Raw genomic sequence first — 20,539 nt, forward strand, 5'->3', positions numbered from 1 at the left:
CATATCGCCATGTACTATAGGAAAATGGCTACTTAGTCCAAAGATGAGAAACTGCTAATGCACATATTTCAAGATAGTTTGACCGGATTTGCGACTCACTGGTATGTAAAGTTGGACAGGAGCCGGATTCGAACTTGGGGAGAGCTTGCACAGGCATTTATTGCTCAATAAAAGCATATTTTAGACATGGTTCTAGACAGCCTAACTCTACAGAACATAGAAAAAAAGTCAAATGAGAGTTTTAAGGAATATGCACAATGGTAGAGGGACTTGGCATCACAAGTACAGCCCCCGCTCATGAAAAAGGAGACCACTATTCTATTCGTTGGTACGCTAAAAGGTATATACTACGACAGGATGGTAGGAAATACCTCTAAGACCTTCACGGATATGACATTATTCGGAGAAATGATATAGATTGCATTAAAGTCAGGCAAAATAGATGATCCTTTGAGCGCGGAGAGAATTATCGCTGGGAAGAAAAAGGAAGCAGAAAGATAAACAATTGCACTAGGCGGATACCCATACTCTTACTTTCCATACCCGAGCCCAATACCTCTATGCCCCCAATACCCGGCTGTAAATGCTACCGATATTTCACCGTTTATGTATTGTCCACCAGTACCTATTACAAATTCCCCCATGTTAACTATGCCAACACGGTCCCTACAGACCTAATCTCCAATAAGGCCACCATGAGAGAGGACTTTGTTTGATCAAATTCCCATCTCTTACACGGAACTATTTCTGATTTTTATGAAGAAGCACCTCCTTGTACCTACATTAAAGGAACCAATGCAATCGCCATTTCTAAAGTGGTATGTTGCCAATGCTCGATGTGAGTATCGCTCTACCAATCCAGGTCATACAACTGAGAATTGCTTAGTGCTAAAATATAAGGTGCAAGATCTCAAAAGGGCAGGAAAGATAAATTTCCAGCAATAAAATACACCAGATGTTAACACAATTCTATTACCAAACCACAATCAAACAGTTAATGCTATAACTGAAGAAAAGAGCCTTTAAAGGAGAAAAATGGAAGAAATCACAACCCCACTTTAACGATTCTTTGACATCTTGAGGAAGTCAAATCTAATTCATGCCGAGCCACCCAGTTATGTATTGGGAATTGATATGGATCATATCTGTAAATTCCACCAAGGAGCTCGAGGACATTCAACCCAAGTTTGCCCAACGTTTAGGGAACATATACAGTGTCTTTTTTATTCTTTCCAGCTAGAGATATGGGAGGGTGTTAAGACCAACAAGATAAACATGTTAGATGTGAAACCTGTCACTATCGTATATGGAAAGAAAACCCCTATTGAAAAAGAGTCTACCTCAAAGGCCGTACAAGATTATGTGTTGGTCATCAAGGTTCCCGGGCCTTTTAAGTATGGAGATGACGAACAAATTCCTTGAAGATATGATTATGAGGTGGTTGGATCTGATGCCTCTAACATCTCAGGACTTAGTGGCATAACTCGAAGTGGATGTTGTTACAAGTCAAACATAGTGGGGAAAGAACCTCGTGGTAAGGACGTGATTTGAGAAAATCAACCAGAAATTGACGATAAAGAAGTCGATAAGAAAATGAGAGAGGACCAAAAGGGATAAGTCGAGAATGATAAAGTTAACAAATTTTTACGTCTAATAAAAAATAGTGAGTATAGCGTGGTCGAGCAATTGAATAAAACACCAGCAAGAATTTCTCTAATGTCACTACTTTTAAACTTAAAGCCACATAGGGAGGCTTTTGTACGAGTTCTAAAACAAGCTTACATTGCTCACAATGTGTCAGTGGATAATGTCAGTCACTTAGCAGGGAGCATTTTGTCCCTAAATTACATATCTTTCAATGATGATGAAATACCCTTGGATGGAAGAGGAAGTACCAAGGCACTACACATTTTAGTAAAGTGTAAAACCTATTCTATGGCTAGGGTCCTGATCAACAATGGGTTATCAATCAATATCCTACCTTTGTTAACCTTGTTTAAGCTTCCTGTGGACACCTCGTACATGGTATCGAGCCCTTTAGTGGTGGCAGCTTTTGATGGCACCAAAAGAAGCGCGATTGGCGAAATAGTGATTCCCTTGTTGCTATGAGCCATTAATTTTCTTATTCGCTTCTAGGTGGTGGATATAACGCCTTCTTACAATATGCTATTGGGACACCCTTGGATTCATTCGGCTAGGGTGGTACCATCATCCTTGCACCAAAGATTAAAATTTGTAGTCCATCAGAATTTGTGCATTGTGCAAGGTGAAGAAGACCTGTTGGTAGCTAGCTTGCCAAATTCTCTTTTCATAGAAGTGGATGATGGTGCAATAGAGAGTTCTTTCCTAACCTTTGAGGTGGCCACTACATCTTATGTGGCAGAGGGAATGCAAGCCCCTAAGCCTCATGTGCCACGAACAGTGAACATATTATTTTCCCAAACAATAGCGAAGGGTTGGAAAATCCATTTGGGTTTGGGAAAATACCTACAAAGTATCTCAAAACCTATTTTTGTTCCAACTCAGAAGGATACAAGACGGTTGGGATATAAGCCCACAAGAGAGGATGTCAAGAGGATATGTAAAGAGTGGAGAGCAAAGAGGTTGGCCCGTATGGCTGGAAAGAAGGTGGTGGAACCTCTTTTGATTTGTCTTCCACTATCTAACACCTTTTACTCAGTGGGATTAAAGCCCCAGGAAAGGACCACGTTTAAGTTCATGATTAATGGAGATGCAGTGGATCTAAACATGATTGGTGATGGGGTGCCGATGTTAAGATATTGGGTTCGCTATGACCCTTCCACCTTGGACAACAGGCAACTCATACCGTTACCTATTATCCTTGAGTCCTCTAAAATGTAATCGTTTTTAAGAGTTTTTATATCAAAGTTCAATATCGTTCAGTTAATTTAATTTTCTTCCAAAATCTATGTAAAATTGTTTTATCTTTAATGAAATCAGATTTGGATCCTGTCCCTAGTCACTTTTATTCATTCAATCATTTTCATTCATATACCAATATACATACTCATAATTATTTCAGGGATATACCTCATGAATTGATAAATGATCCAAATGACATCTTTAAATTAAATTCTCATAATTATGTTCACTATAACGATCATGGGACGAAAAAAGAGAGTTGCACCAGATAATTTTTTTAGGCTAGTTGAACAAGAAAAGAAGCTTATAGAACCCCACTTGGAGGGAACAGATTTGATCAATCTGAGTGATGATGAAGTAAGAAAGGAAATTAGGATTGGAACCACTCTCATGCCAAAGCAAATTCAATTGTTAAAGGATCTACTCATTGAGTTCTCGAATGTGTTTGCATGGTCTTACCAAGATATGTCAGGTTTGGACACCAATATCGTGAAACACAGTCTACCTTTGAAATTAGATTGCAAGACCGTATACCAGAAGTTGAAAAGGATGAAACCTAAAATTCTGTTGAAGATTAAATAAAAGGTCAAGAAACAATTCGATGTGGGATTTCAGGAAGTAGCTAAATACCCAGAGTGGGTGGTGATTATTGTACCAATGTTTAAAAAGGATGGGAAAGTAAGTATGTGCATCGATTATAAAGATTTGAACCGAGCCAGCCCCAAGGATAATTTTTCGTTACCTCATATAAACACACTGGTGGATAACACTGCTAAACATTGTGTTTTCTCTTTCATGGATGGATTCTTGGGGTATAATCAAATCAAAATGGCAATGAGGGACATGGAAAAGACCATGTTCACCACAACCTGGGGAACTTTTTGTTACAGGGTCATGTCGTTAGGTCTAAAAAAATGTTGGGGCCACGTATCAACGAATAATGGTGACACTATTTCATGACAAGGTGCATAAAGAGATTGAAGTTTATGTTAACGATATGATAGCAAAGTCCGCTAGGGAGGAAAGTCATGTGGAAAACCTCTGCAAACTATTTGAAAGATTGAGGAAATACAAATTCAAATTGAATCCAGCAAAATATACTTTCGAGGTAAAGCCGGGGAAGTTGTTGGGTTTCATAGTACGTGAACGGGGAATTAAAATAGATTCAGACAAGTTTCGAGCAATTCAGGATTTGACACCCTCTAAAACTCAAAAGGATGTAAGAGGTTTTTTTGGGACGGTTAAATTACCTGTCTTGTTTTATCTCACAATTGACGGATAAATGTGATCTCATCTTCAAGATTTTACGTAAGGATAGTGATGGTGAATGGACTGAAGATTGTCAAAAAGTGTTCAAGAAAGTAATAGAGTATTTGGCTAAGTCACCAATTTTGATTCCCTCATGCTAGGAAGTCCTTTGATTTTGTATTTGGTAGTGCTGGATAATTCCATAGGTTGTGTTCTAGGGAAATGAGATGGTTAAAACAAGAAAGAGCATGCAATCTATTATCTAAGCAAGAAGTTAACGAAATATGAAGCCAAGTATTCCCATATAGAAAATATGTGTTGCGCTTTAGCATGGGCCACCCGTCGACTAAGGCAATACATGTTGCATTACACCATTTTCCTCATCTCAAAGTCGGACCCTTTGAAGTACATTTTCAAGAAGCCATCATTATCAGGGAGAGTTGCTCGTTGGCAAGTGGTTTTCTCCGAGTATGACATCGTCTACATGTCCCAAAAGGCTATAAAAGGAAGCACAGTCGTTGAATTTCTAGCAAATCGCGCGAAAGAAGAATATGAGCCCATGAGTTTTGATTTCCCAGACGAAGATATCATGTCAATTTTGAAGTACGAAGAAGAAATTTGGAGGGTGTATTTCGATGGAGCATCCAAAATGATTGGGCATGGAATTGGGGCGGTACTAATCTCTTCAAGTGGCCAGTACTTTCCCGCTATAGCTAAACTGATGTTCACCTTTACGAACAATGTAGCTGAATACAATGCATGCATTTTGGCACTCCAGATCGCCATTGAGAAAAAGATTAGGGTTTTAAAAGGTTTTGGTGACTCAGCATTAGTTGTTTACCAATTAAGAGGAGAATGGGAAACAAGGGATTTCCAACTGATTCACTATCAAACATATGTGCATGGATTGATCAAAAATTTTGATGATGTTCAATTTTTTCATTTGCCAAGAGAAGAAAACCAGTTTGCAGATGCATTAGCTACTCTAGCTGCCATGTTCAAAGTAGGATCCGAAACAGAAGTGCAACCTATACAGCTAAGGGTCAAGGACTTGTTGGCCCACTGCGCGGGAGTAGAATTGGGAATAGATGGGAAACCATGGTATGTTGACTTTAAGCGATATTTGCAATACCAGCAACCCTCGGATTGCGCCTCAGGAAATGATAAATGAATAATTAGGAGGCTAGCTATGGGTTTCTTCTTGGACAGTGAGTTTTTATACAAAAGAAGACTTGGCCAAACCCTGTTAAGATGTGTCGACACATAAGAGGTGAATCAGATAATGAAGGAAATCTATGATGGAGTATGTGGAGCACATAATAATGGACATATGATAGCAAGGAAAATCATGAGGGTTGGATATTTTTGGTTGACGTTGGAACAAGATTGTTTAAATTATACTCGAAAATGTCATATATGCCAGATTTATGCAGACAGTATTAACAGTCCTCCTACTAATCTTCATGTCTTGGCGCCTCCTTGGCCATTCACAATGTGGGACATGGATGTTATTAGCCTCATCTCACCGAAAGCATCAAACGGGCATCGCTTCATCTTTGTATTGACTAATTGTCTCACCAAGTGGGTCGAAGCTGCTTCATATGTCAATGTAACTCGATCAGTGATATGCTAATTTCTCAAAAAAGAGGTTATTTGTCGGTATGGTTTACCAGAAAAAAATCATCTCAAATAATGCCAAGAAATTGAACAATGCCTTTATAGAAGAGGTTTGCGCACAATTCAAGATCAAGCATCACAGTTCTGCGCCATATCATCCAAAAATGAATAGGGCAGTCAAGGCCGCAAATAAGAATATCAAGAAGATCATTTCCAGGACAATAGAAATGTATAGGGATTGGCATGAGAAACTCTATTTTTCTCTCCACGCATACCGCACATCAGTCAGAACTTCAATTGGAGCTACTCCATTTTCATTAGTGTATGGCATGGAGGTCGTTTTACCTATTGAGGTGCAAATCCCATCCCTACGAGTGTTAAGGGAGTGTGACTGAAGGAGGTGCAAGAGAGATATGAGCAATTGAATTTAATTGAGGAAAAGAGATTAGCAGATTTATGTCATGGCCAGTTGTATCAGCAAAGAATGATGAAAACCTATAATAAGAAGGTGCGACCAAGATAGTTTAGAGAAGGGGATCTGGTACTAAAGAATATTCTATCATATGTTCATGATCATCGGGGAAAATGGACGCCAAAATGGGATGGACTGTATGTGGTGAAGAAAGCTTTCTCTGGTGGACCATTGATTCTTGCTGAAATGGATGGAGACAAGATGTCAAACCTTGTAAATTCTGATGTAGTAAAAATATACTTTGCTTAAAAACTAAGCTTGATTGTTCTTAAAGAGTTATTCGCATTGAGTAACATTGGTTTTTTCTATTTGCTTTTCTTTGTTTGTCATGTTTGAGGTTATGTTTTACCTTGGAATCTTGCATTCTCCTTAAGATTAATTACTTAATAAGTTGGCCATGTTCAAAGTGACGAATGACATTTTTGAAAATCCTTCACTTGAAGAAAATTTCATCCTTTGTTAACCACTTTGGGCCATATTGTTTGTTCAAAATTGACCCTTCCCGAAGGATCACCCTCCACGTTGGACGACATTTTGTGAGGTTTTGGGTATGGATCGATGATTTTACAACATTTTGAGACAAACATGAGATTATGTGCAATTCAAATTGAAAAAATGACGCATTCCCAAAATGACCTTGTGATGAGATTAACCATATTTTGAAATGATAAATGGCATTCTTTTGTTCTCCCCATCACTTAGAGAAAACTATATCCCTTGCTACCCCATTTTCAACCTGATGTATCTTCTTTCTAAACCCTAATTAAAGTCATCCATCGAACATCATTGATTGACAAAAAATTTCATGAAAAATGAAAGTAAAATTATAAATTCTTGATCTCATTCCGAAAAAAAAAAGAAAAAAAGAAAAAAAAAGAAATAGGGAAAGCGAATAAGAAACAAAAAATAAAGGGAATAGGAAGAAGTAAGAGCGAAGAAAAGTGATTGAGAGATAGAAGGAGCAATCAAAAATTCCAAATAACTCCTCATGGTTTTTATACTCTTTCACATAATATATATTTTAACCTAAAAAACCTTTCTCTGATTGGCCCTTAACCCTCGGACCACGTTACAGCCTTTAAAAGATCGTTTTGATCGAATATGTTTGTTCAAATCAAGAAGTTAATCATTGGGAAATTATGAATGTCTTCAAGAACATAAAAGATGGAGATGAACTCTAGGGTGAAAACTCATAAATGACCAATCTAGAGAGATTTCTAAAAAAGGGGAAAAAAAGTTATGAGATGCCTTAGAGGATAATGAAGATTTCCAAAAGAAATTGATCCTTCGGTATGAGCCCTAAATTCATCTATTTGAGCCTATTTTAGCCCTTTCTTTGGCACCCAAACTCGAGCCGACACTATAACCTTGGAACAAGTCCATCTTTGATTGCTTATGGCCGATTTAAATTAGGGAATTAATCTACTTGGAGAATGTAAGAGTCTATAAAAAAAATTTGCTTAAATCAAGAAAAAAGAAAAAAAACCAAAAAATAAAGAGAGAGAAAAAGAAAGGAACTATATTGAAGAATATCTATTTTAAGATGCAATTTTGCAAAAGAGTATGGTACAGGGTTCACAGTTGGAACAATTTAAAGCCAAGAAAAGGAAATTCAGCTTCATGAAAATTAACAAGTTGATTCTCGATGCAAGAAATTTATGTTTCAAGGATGGATTTATTAAATCCGTAGTACCAAGTTTGTTAAGTGAATTATCATTTGAGAATTTAATTTACGAGTCATAAATCCATTTTAAAATTTGTTAAGGTGACATCCCATAAAATTTGATTTTCATGATCTGTTGTGTGTGAATAAGGATTTGATCTTTTTCAACCTAAAAACATGATTCTCAAAATGATTACCTTTTTATGAAAAATTCAAGAAAGGAAGAAAGGAAAACATTCATTGCATTTAGAGGCCCAGGTGCGGAGGTCCATTTGCTTTTCATTACATTTAGAGGTCCAGGTGTGGAGGTCCATTCACTTTTCAGTGCATATAGAGACCCAGGTGTGGAGGTCTATTCACTTTTCATTGCATTTAGAGGCCTAGATGTGGAGGTTCATTTACTTTTCATTGCATTTAGAGGCCCAGGTGTGGAGGTCCTTTTACTTTTCATTGCATATAAAGACCTAGGTGTGGAGGTCCATTCACTTTTCATTGCATTTAGAGGCCCAAATGTGGAGGTCCATTTACTTTTCATTATATTTAAAGGCCCAGGTGTGGAGGTCCAATTACTTTTCATTGCACTGTATATGAAGGCACAGGTGTCAGGTTTATTTATATTTCTTCTGCATTTTCATTTCAAAGATTTGGTTGTGAGGCCTAGCTTGTTTCACTCTTCATGTTTTGATAGTTTGGTATCTACTTTTCTAGCTTTGGGTAATGTAATATGTTTTGATCTGTTTCAGTTTTGGTAATTGTAAAAACTTGTTATTCCTTGTACTGCGATGTTGAGTGGGATTTGATAGCAGTTAGGTGTCGACATCTTTGTGCGTTCCTTGCTACTCAAGCCACGAACAAAAAGGGGCAGCTATAGACACCCTTTTTTTTCGAGCCCGATTGGGGGTCCATTTAAATTTTTGTTCTCTCTTGGGTCATTCGAAGCCCACCCGATTTTGTTCGATTTGAGACCTTTATTTTTCTTTTCTTTCTTCTTTCCTTTTTGGGCTTGTTAAAAACCCAAATTATTTTTATTATCATCACTACTACTACTACTACTACTACTACTACTACTACTACTACTACTATTAAATATCATTTTTATCATTTTTTTACAAATAAACAAGATTAAAAAAATAATATATAAACATAAAATGAAATAAAAAAAAGGATGAGGCTTTTCATTATTTTTGTTCTTAAAAAAAGGTAAAAAAAACACAACAACTACAAGCATTTTATTTCTTTTTTTTTTCTTTTCTTCTATCTTTTTTTTGCCATAGACATGTCATTAGGGATTGAATTTTGGGTTCCGATGAAGGGGACGTCACCGGACTGTCGGTCCACCGTCCTTAGGAGCCCCCAAAAATCCCATTTTTTCCCTCCCCTTTCTAAAATAAATGTTTCTTTTAAAAAAAAGGCTTGATTTTGGGAAAAGTTTTGATTTTTTTTTTTAAAAAAAGAGAAAGTTTAGATTTTTACAAATAAAAATATGTTTTTTTTAGTTATTTTAAAGGAAGGTTTAAAATTTTAAAAAAAAGTTTTGATTTTTTTTAACTATTTCAAAGTAAAAGGTTTAATCTTTAAGAAAAATAGTGTTTTTTTTAAAGGAGAAAGTTTAGATTTTGAAAACTAAAAATATGTATTTTTTTAGTCATTTTAAAAGAAAGTTTAAAATTTTAAAACAAAATTTTGATTTTTTTTTCAGCTATTTCAAAATAAAAGCTTTAACCTTTAAGAAAAATAGTTTTTTTTTTTAAAAAAAAGGAGAAAGTTTAGATTTTGAAAAATAAAAATCTTTTTTTTTAAGTCATTTTAAAGGAAAGTTTATAATTTTAAAATAAAGTTTTGATTTTTTTTAACTATTTTGAAATAAGGTTTTGATTTTTAAGAAAAGTAATGATTTTTTTTAAAGAAAACTTTGATTTTGCAAAAAGAAAAAAAATTTCGGCCACCGTACGCGACAGCTCTACCACCAGAGGCCGGGAAGCTGATGGTCTCTCCGGTGGTAGAGCTATGGCCAACATAGAAGTTGGAAGAGAAAGAGGAAGAGGTTTTTTTTTTAATAATGAGGCTAAAATGAAAGAATGAATAGTTTTTTTTTTCATTTATAGGTGCCAAAAACGGGTAATTTATTCTCACCCTCTTACTTTTTAAATTTACAATAAATACTTCGTGTTTTGCAGCAATGCTCTTACTCTCTGACCTATTTACACTTGTAACCCTTTTATTTATTTAAACATTCAATTTAATCCAAAATTTAAAAATTAAAAGTAAATTAATTGTTACATCAATCCTCTGTCTTCCACATTTTTTTATCTTTTAGTCCTAAAATCAAGCTATGTCATTTTGTTTCCATCCTTAATAAATAATTTACAATTATATCTTCCATTTTAGTTGCATTTATGCATTGTATATTTCATGTTAATTATGCACTTTATTTTAATGTTTTATATTTATTCACACTAGTATAATTTTATTTATTCTTATTTCGTTTTTATTTATTTTCATGTCTATTTATATTTATTTATTATTATTTACACATTTCCCTTACATACATTTTAATATTATTTATTTATGCTACTTTGATTCTTTTATTGTATTATGAATAAGGTGTATTATTTTTATTATTATCATCATCATGTTAAGGTCTTATTTATTTCATTTATTTAGTTTTTCTTTTTATTATTTCCATTTTGAAATAGTTTTAAATTTTCATTAATTTTATCCAATTTAATTAATTTTCCTATTTTATTACTATTCGTTTTAAAAGATGGAACTTTAGGTCATTTTTCCATCCTATAATTGTTGACATGAAGTTAGTTAAGTAGGCGTTATGTTTTAATGAAACCATAAGGTTTTTACAATTGGATTTAGATTAGTTCTTAATATCTTACCTACCATTTACTTTATAAAAATTATAAATATTATGTAAGATATTTTTTAGGGTTATTTTTTAGGGTTTTAAATTAGTTTTAAATATCGTATAGGATTAGAATCTTAAGTTAATATGTAAATATTTTTTAGGACTTTATTCAAGATTAAAACTAAAAATTTTTGTAGGTGAATTGTAAATCATGAGTAGGTCTTTCTAAGTATTTTATTTTAGAAACTTTTTAAGAAAGCTAATAAATATTATTTAAGATTTAGAATTTTAAAATTTTGAGGAATTTAAATCTTAGATCAAGAATTTTAAAGTAAGAAATCATAAACCCGATATAGGGTACTTTCGTAAGATCTTGATAGGTTCAATGTTATTAATTAAATCTTTTTAAATAATAATAATAAAAGATCGAATAAGTTGTAGATGTATTTTAATATTTCTCTTAATTCATTGGTAATTTCTAAGTTTTTTTTAGAATTCTAAAATAGAATTAATTTTAGGAATCAAAGGTATTTTACTATAATTATTTAGGTATTCTTTAGGGTTCCCGTTAAAAGTAAAAATCTCTAATTTAATTTTCAAATTAGATAAGTTTGGTGAGCACATCTTAATCGAGCTACAAGTAAATCAGAGGCGTTTCCTTTAGAGTTTTTATTCAAGATTTCCATAAGATTTTAGCTTAGATTAAGACATTAATATGCTTAAATAAAAAAAAATCTAGCTCTTAAGACCCCGTAGGACTATCCCCAGATAGGCATTCTGGAGGTACTATAATCTTCCCCACACGTAATTGTACTCCCGAACCCGAAATTTGGTGATGAGATTGAGTCTAAATTTTTTGGATTTTTCCGTAGTATTAATTCTAAATTTTTAGACGATAGGTGGCTAACCAACCTAGCCCTAATTAGTTAGTGGCGACTCTACGTAATTTAGTCCCTCCATGTCTAGCTTTGCTTACTAGGCCCCCGTACTCTTATGTAGGCAAAGTTATGACATATATTATTAATTTTTTTAGTAGAAATAAATAGCATTAAATGAAAACAAAAAAATCAAACAACTCTGTTTAGTAAAATACTATCAAATTGTAAAAACTCTTGAATAGAAATCAGAGGGTCCTTGAAAAGCGTCAGGCCCAATGGATTATAATAAACGCATTTCGACGTTCGATCAGTAGACATGTTATGAGGTCTAGGAATGTGTCAAATTCTTATCTTCCAAGCCTAATTAAGATAACCACTGATTAATCGTAGCTCCGCCAGATTACTACTGGCAGCGCTTCCTGCAAGTAAGGACTCAACAAGTAGTACATTATTGCATTCGATCTCCAACTATATGTAACCTTTCTCTCATGCTATATGTAGACCTTCAAAAATTGCTCGAGCTTCGATGCGAAAAATTATTTCCTTGCCCACTTTCAATGAATAACCGCATAACCAATTTTCATCTGCATTTTTAAATACTCCTCCAATTGAAGCATTATCATCATTAAATGATGTTGCTCCATCCGAGTTCATCTTAATCAATCCTGGTTCTGGAGGTGACCAACACTTTGACAATACCGAGGTGAACGACTGAGGTACCCGTGAGTTTTGCAATAGTAACTCCTTGTGATTCTTCTATAACAACCAACAAAAAATTGAAAAGAAAGAATGCCATTCAAAATCCTCCTCCCCCCACTTCATGGGATTCCTCAAATTCCATAATAGCCAACTGTTATGCGCTAAGGAGAAAAACGTTCTTCGAACAAATATTGGTAGCACAAAGAGCTAAACAACTTCCACATCTAGGATAGTAACTCTCACTCGTCATATGTCTCCTCATACATTCTCCATTCGTCAAAAGCTTATCTTGCCAGAATATCCAAAGAAATGATTGGACTCTTTGGGGTGTTTTTGTTTTCCAAATCAAATGCCAACAATTGGAAGATCCACCAGCATCCATTTGGAATAAATTCTTGTAGGTCTCTGCAGTAGAGAACATATCTTTATTCATCCATTTCTAGGTTGTTACCCACATCAACTAATGGAGGTACCATTAAGGCAATGAGGGCAACAACATTAGCAAGAAGAAAAATATGTAACCCATTCTAGCCCTAGTCGCCACTAGCCGTCACCACATCATTTATACACAGAGTATCATCAGGATGTCCAACTCCTTGAAAGAAATCCCTTAGTTTCCCAACTTGATGGACCCAAACATCATTCTGAAATTTTATCAAGCAATCATTTCCTAATGGCCAATACACATTTTCTATCATATCCGGCCACACTTTCGCCAAAGATCTCCATATGTAAGAGCAATTGCTTCTAGTAATGGTAATCAGCATCACCCTATGGAATTTATATTTGCTCCTAACTAACTATGCCCACAAGGTGTCAATAATGGATAAAATCTGGAAACCCAACTTCATCAAGAAAATCTTATTCTGAACAACCAAGCTTCGGATCCCTAGCCCTCCGTAATCTATTGATCTGCAGTAGTCACTCCAAGGGACAAGTGCTGGTATCCTTGACTCCAAAGTCGAACCCCAAATGAAATGATGGGCAACCTTTTCAATTTTATTACAACAGAAATTGGGTTGCGAACTATGCTTATAAAATAGTTGGGGATAACAAGCAAAACAAATTTTGCCAAGGTTATTCTACTTGCTAACAACAACTTTCTGGCCTCCCAACCATTCAACTTCTTGTGAACCTTGCACACTATAAAATCAAATGATTTTCTTGTGACTCTTTTGTGCAATAGAGGCATACCAAGATAAACACCAAAATCCTCAACTCGCAACATACCGTTAATGTTAAAGTGATTATCTTAATATTTAATTTAATTTAATGTTTATCTACATTCTATTATTTTAATAAGATTTAATATTAAATTAATATAATATTTATCTAAATATTAGATTAAACTTAATATTAAAGTGATTAAGTTTAATCATAGTTGAAGTCTCTAAACTCTCCCGATATAAAGAAAGCCTTGGATAATTATTTAAGCACACTTGAGTTCAAGAGAAAGTTGTAGAGAGAAAATTCTCTGAAGAGATTATTCCAGAAAAAATTTTAGAGATATTTTTTTAATTTAGAACTTGATCCAAAAGTTATTACAAAATTACCCCACTGGTAATTTTTGTGAAAATTTTTCTAATTCGAAACGAGCCCACACTCAACAAACGTGAGCTTGAGGATACCGAAAAAGACTACTCGGTCGAAGCGCTCATCCTAGACGAATTAAAAAGGTACAATTTTGATTAAGTGTTTATTACTTTAGATATCAAAACCAAGATCTTGTTTTGGAAAAAATTTTAAACTCTAGTTTTTCCCTAAATTTATTTTCCACTACATTTTTCAAACCCATTTTTCCAACAAGAAGAATACTTGGAATTTCTTTTCATTACCTTTTGACCAGAGAAATGGAAAATTAAACTTAGAATTTCTTTTACGTAAGATACTTGAACCTTGTTAGCTTCGCAAAAGAGAAGGAGATCTTCTGCAAAGAATAAGTGAGATAAAACAAGACCCCTTATTGATAGATATAATGGTGACCAACTTCCACGTTTTACAACTTTGTCAATGAGATGTCCCAATCTATGACACATAACACAAAAAGATAAGGTGACAGAGGATCACCTTGCCTTATTCCTCACATTAGAAAATGCATTAGTGGCTGAACCATTCCACATAATCTGAAATGGCGTAAAAGACACACAATTCATGATTACAGTGATCAATAATGGAGGCAAGCCTTCATAGAAAGTATCCTCTAAGAAATCCCATCTAATTTTATTATAAGCCTTCTCCAAATCTATCTTAAGGGTCATTCCAAGCTTGTTACTTCTAAATCCTCTCAAAGAGTGTATAGCTTCCTGAGCTACAACAATATTATCCACAATACTTCTCCCTGGGACAAAACTAGCTTGATTTTGTGACGTAACTTTCACCATCAAAGGGCTCAACCTATTGACCAACACCAAAAGTCAAGATCTTACACACCACGTTACATAAGCTTATAGGTCTAAATTGGTTTCTGGAACCTGAATTTTAGGTAACAACACTATCAAAGTTCTATTCAAAGTAGGCTCTAACGGCTTACCATCCAAAATTTGACGCACAAGACAGCAACTTGATTGGCCTACAATATCCTAGTTAGATTGGTAGATTTTAGCATGGAAACCATCTATACTAGGGGTTTTCAAAGGAGACATACCAAAAACTTCCCTGTGTATCTCATCATTAGAAATAGTGAGGAGCAAACCATCTTTATCGACCGAGGTAATTTTAGGAAACGCACCATGACAAGGTAATACCCCACAAACTGAATAATTTATGGAATATAGATCCTTGAAAAACTCCATCTCATGCTTTTTCATCTCTTCCCCATCAAAGACCCAATTATTTCCAATTTTGAGCTCATCTATCCTGCTTCGCTTTTGTCTTGCCAAACTACACTTGTGGAAATAACTAGTATTTCTAACTCCATAATTGAGCCATTTCGTTCTTGACTTTTGGAACAATAGGAGCTCCTCATGCTTTAGAACTTCCTTTAACTTCTGTCGAATATCCAATTACCGTTTCTGAAGTCTGACTGATGTTCTTAAGTTGAGAATTTTCTGCACCCGATTCAATTCAGTAAATAAGCTCTGTTTTCTTACAAATAAATTCCCATAGAATTTTTTATTCCAATCTTGAATTGCAATTTGGAATCTCTCCACATTAGTCATGATCCCCTCATCATTCCTCCAATGCTGTTTGACAAATCCTTTAAAATCAACATGCAACATCTAGCTATCAAGACATCTAAAAGGTCTATAACCTTTAGTAGGCTCGGGTTTAAAAGATACCAAGACTGGTTTATGGTTAGATTCCAGACGATAGAGGTTGTGTACCAAACAATTAGGAGCAAAAGAGTCCCATTCAGAATTACAAATAGCTCTGTCAAGCCTCTGCGATAAAAAACCCTTGCTCCACATAAATTTGGGACCACTATAACCCAAATCACGCAAGCCATTATTAAAAATGAATTCTTGAAACCATTTACGGCCAACCTGAGAAATTGACGCTCCCTCAATTCTATCTAAACCATCCAAAATAGAATTAAAGTCGTCGGCAATCAACCACAGATCTTTAATTGATTCAGCCATGACATTAAGAACTTTCTAAAGGCCCTTCCTCGTACTCGACTGTGGGATAGCATAAACTGCAGTACATAAAAAACACAAAGAGCCTTGTGCATTCATGATTCGCATATGCACCAATTGGGGAGTAAAACATACAATGTCCACCGCAATCGATTCATTCCATAAGATCCAAATACCTCCTGCAAAACCATTTGCTTCAATCCGAAATGATCTATTCATACCAATTCGTGAAACAATTTTATCAGCTCAATCACCACTAGTCCGGGTTTCGAAAAGACATATGACATCTAGATGTACTTCTTTCATATACTCAGAAACGAAATTATCAAAGCTGGGCACCTTGACAGTTCCAAAAAATAAGTTTTGTATCCATAAATATAAAAAGTGATAAAATTCCTCAACAAGATAGAATCAACAGCTAGTTTCGGCACTAATTGAATCCATACCTCCAAACTGCTCAGTTACCATGGTTGTATCGACTTGCAAACTGATGCTAGCAGGATCTCTATCTAATCCACCAACAATTTCTTCCATGGCTACCTCTACCTCTACGTCTACTATTTCTATTTCTAGATCAACAAATGAACTATCTGGTGGTTTCTTCCACTATTAATTTCCTTCCACAAAGATTGAGGAATTCTACTTCGGTGCAACCTCTCCAACGAAACCAATTCCAAAACAGAACAATCGTTTTTCCTTACCTATCATCATACCCATTAATTCTTTGCCTGTCGATACCACAGATTGTTCTATACCACCAACCTGAATGGCCTGGTGATTTATAGCATTTAGATGGTTCGAAATCTGAACGGGATTGAAACCCCCCACATCAATCACCTTGTCCACCTTATCATGGGCCATAGAGGAGCCATCATCAAATTTTTTCTGGTTAAGCCCTGATGTTTCCCCATTAGAATTAATGGGTTTCAAAATTTTTGGCCCAACTTTAGGCCTATGTCCAATAAGAACTCCTTTACCTTTCCTATTCGGCCCCATCTTCCTAACCCCATTTGCTCCCTTAGTCATCATTTTTGCCATTCGATCTCCTACATATCTTCAACCTGCCCACTAAATACGTCTTGATTCAATCCATCTTCCTTTTCCAGAATTGAAAATCTAGATCCTCCTTGATTGGCTCTTCGGCCACTGTTTCTAGGTTCACCGTTGCTCCGGGCCTTTCCCCCACGATGCCTCTCAACCAACATCTAAGGGCCAAAGGCCTCTTCCTCCACTCGCTTCTAGATACCCGATGAAACCCCAACTATTCCTAACGATTCATTTTCCTTGCCCGGTTGCGGTCCTTTCGTGCCAATGCAACCTTCAGAGCTATGGCTGTATAAACCACACTGAAAACAGACGTTCCGTAATGATTCATACTCAACCCGCTGTAATTGATCATTGATTCTCACTTTTGAAATTAACAGTTTCTGCAGATCAACACAGACCGCTAATCTAGTAAACTGACCCTTCCTTTCAAGATTCGTATTAATATTGAGTTTGATAACTGGTCCAATAATCTGCCCAATAGCTCTGAGCAAGACCTTTGAGTAGAACCCTTCAAGTAAACCTGGTAATCTAATCCAAACAACTTGAATACTCATATCAGCATTCGTGGATGAAAAATCCAGAGACCATGGACGAACCGTCAGATAATTACCATAAACAACCCAAGGGCCTCCTGTTAACACATTTTTATAGTCATCTGTATCATCAAACTGAACCAAGTAAAACTCATTATCCAAATCCATGAGTTGGAATGAGCCTTTGGGTTTCCACAGAAGCGTAATCTTTTTGCTAAGTGCATTAAACCCAATTTTGGACCCTAAAAGCTTGACGATCACAGTTCTTGACATTTTACGCTCAATAAATTTGTGAACACGATTCGAAAACGTTACCAATGGAACTCCGTCCACCATTTCATAACCACGTCCCCATCTTGCAGTTCAAAACCTTCTTCCATTCTAGTATGTTGTACTGCCTCATGGACATCCCCCATTAGCGTTGCCTTATATGTGATTCTAGTTGTATCCTGGTTTTGGATTTGCTGACCATCTCCATCAACTGTTGGATCATCCGCTTCTTGTGATGACTCCGGTCGCCTTTTCACTTTCTTAGTTACTCTCCTAATGCCGGTATTAGGCCTGCCACCATTATTGTCCACCATCGCCAATATCCCAAGCTAAAAATTACCCTAAAAAATATTTATTTTAAAAATAATATATTATTAAATAATAAAATAATTAATCTATAAAATAATGAATTAAGCATAAAAATTTTAATACTAAAATGAGAAAACAAGTATACTTCGGGTGCCAAATCATACATTAAGCCTAAAAATGGTGGTAAGATTTAAGAAACAAGTTCATACATCGTGAGCCTAATACAAGAAATTGACTCCAAATATTCTGCTACTTGAACCTCCGCTGTTCATGAAACTTGCAAGGCCCATTTCGCGACGTTTCACCAGCTTCTCATCCCGTTTAAAACCAGATCGAGTAACCAAGAATCCCCTGTCTATCACCGTCGCTAAAGAGCTTCACGCGTATTTAATCAAGACCCACCGCCACGATGATTCCTCTTCAATATCTTCCGTTATCAGAGCTTACTGTCTTGCTCCCTTTCATTTGCACAAAGCCTATCTCGTTTTCAATCAAATTAAACTACCCACTTTGTTAAACTTTAATCTCATGATCCGTGGTTTTTCCCAGAGTACCCAACCCATTGAAGCTATTAAAATCTATTACAAAATGTACTGTTTCCACGGTTTTTCTGGTGATAATATGACTTTTATTTTTGTTTTCAAGGCCTGTGCTCGAGTTTTAGATATTAAAACCGGTCAAAAGTTTCATGTTCATGCTGTGAAACTAGGGTTTGATTCCTATTTATTCGTTGCAAATGCGTTGATTCATATGTACTCTAGCTGTGGTGATTTGGATTTTGCGAGGAAAGTGTTTGATACAATGGGCAAAAGAGATTTAGTTTCTTGGAATTCTTTGATTTGTGGGTACAGTCAATGCAAAAAGTTCAAGGAATTGTTGGGTTTGTTTAACGCAATGCAAGAAGATAATGTGAAAGCTGATGCTGTGACAATGGTGAAAGTTATTTTAGCTTGTTGTTATACGGATAACATGGGTTTGGCAGATTCTATGGTCAAATATATTGAGGAAAATTGCATTCATGTTGATGTTTATTTGGGTAACACTTTGATAGATATGTATGGAAAACGTGGTTTAGTTAATTTAGCACGGGAAGTTTTTGATAGAATGCCTGAGAGAAATTTAGTGTCTTGGAATGCATTGATCAAGGGGTACATAAAAGCAGGGCAAGTTGTTGAAGCAAGGAAGGTTTTGACAACATGAAGCAAAGGGATGTGATTTCTTGGACTTCCATGATTACAGGTTACTCTCAAGTTAACCAATTTAAAGATGCATTGAAGCTTTTCCAAGATATGATGGCTGCTAAGGTTACACCTGATGAGATTACAGTGGCTACTGTTCTTTCTACTTGTGCCAACTTGGGTGTTCTTGATGTTGGACAGGCAGTTCATGACTATATCTGCAAGCATGGTATACGAGCCGATGTTTATGTTGGAAACTCCTTGATTGATATGTATTTCAAGTGTGGTGTGGTTAAGAGGGCTTTGGAAGTATTCCACGATATGAAAGAGAAGGATTCTGTTTCATGGACTTCAGTTATCTCAGGACTTGCTGTTAATGGTTTTGCTGATTCTGCACTTGAATATTTCTCACAGATGTTGAAAGATGGTGTTGGCCCAACTCACGGGTGCTTTGTTGGGATTTTGCTTGCATGCACTCATGCTGGATGGGTAGATAAAGGGTTGGAATTTTTTGAAAGTATGGAAAAAGTTCATGGACTAACCCCTGAAATGAAGCATTATGGCTGTGTTGTGGATCTTTTAAGTCGTTCTGGGTATCTAGAAAGGGCCTACGAGTTCATTAAGAAAATGCCTGTACATCCAGATGTGGTACTGTGGAGGATATTGTTGGGTGCATGTAAGCTTCATGGAAATGTAGTCTTAGCTGAGATTGCCACAAACAACCTTATTGAACGGGATCCTTCTAACAGTGGAAATTATGTTCTCTTGTCAAACACTTATGCAATCTCAGATAGATGGGATGCTGCTACGAAAATGAGAGAGTTGATGGACGGGAACAATGTGCAGAAGCCTTCTGGTTGGAGCTCCATTGAAGTAGATAGATGACTTGAATTGTTATTTACTAATTTAATCTTTTATAGAATACACAAAAATTAACAACTTTTTTTAACCCAGCATTTGGCCTATTAATTAAGGATATACACCATACCCTAAGGTCACAGAATTGATTTGCAGATCGTGTCTGTATCCGTGTGATAGTTTAAATGGGTGCTTCTAAGGTGGTGCGGGGCGCCGGGGGGGGGGGGTACGGGCGTAGGTAGGGGCAGTTAGGGTTCCCACCTCAACTTTTTAAAACCTTTTTTTTTAACTATGGAGTTATTTATTCTCAAAATTGATAAAATTCGATTTGGTCCCATTAAAATTAATTTAATGCAATAAATTTATACTTTTTAAGTATACATGGTTATTACTTTTATCTCTTTTTTTTTACATTTGTAATTAATCAAATTATATATTTACATTATTTATTT

General features: G+C 35.6%; 3 protein-coding genes across 3 annotated transcripts; 2 read left to right on the forward strand and 1 right to left on the reverse strand.

Moving 5' to 3' along the window:
* The first annotated feature begins 3,823 nt into the window (after positions 1-3,823).
* Positions 3,824-5,302, forward strand: LOC107892692 (uncharacterized). Its single transcript, XM_016817750.1, has 2 exons — positions 3,824-4,109; positions 4,461-5,302. The coding sequence occupies exons 1-2, from the start codon at positions 3,824-3,826 to the stop codon at positions 5,300-5,302; spliced, it is 1,128 nt and encodes a 375-aa protein (XP_016673239.1).
* Positions 5,303-17,130: 11,828 nt separating this feature from the next.
* On the reverse strand, positions 17,131-17,745 carry LOC107892690 (uncharacterized). The gene has a single exon (XM_016817749.1). The coding sequence runs from the start codon at positions 17,743-17,745 to the stop codon at positions 17,131-17,133; it is 615 nt and encodes a 204-aa protein (XP_016673238.1).
* Positions 17,746-18,209: 464 nt separating this feature from the next.
* LOC107892059 (pentatricopeptide repeat-containing protein At2g29760, chloroplastic) lies at positions 18,210-20,222 on the forward strand. The gene is given in 2 exon segments (XM_016817030.2): positions 18,210-19,234; positions 19,237-20,222. Coding segments are annotated over 2 exon segments (1,791 nt in total). The 5' UTR covers positions 18,210-18,321; the 3' UTR covers positions 20,115-20,222.
* The last annotated feature ends 317 nt before the right edge of the window (positions 20,223-20,539 follow it).

The sequence above is a fragment of the Gossypium hirsutum genome, chromosome D09 (assembly GCF_007990345.1).
Source record: "Gossypium hirsutum isolate 1008001.06 chromosome D09, Gossypium_hirsutum_v2.1, whole genome shotgun sequence".
In the NCBI taxonomy this organism is placed as follows: domain Eukaryota; kingdom Viridiplantae; phylum Streptophyta; class Magnoliopsida; order Malvales; family Malvaceae; genus Gossypium; species Gossypium hirsutum.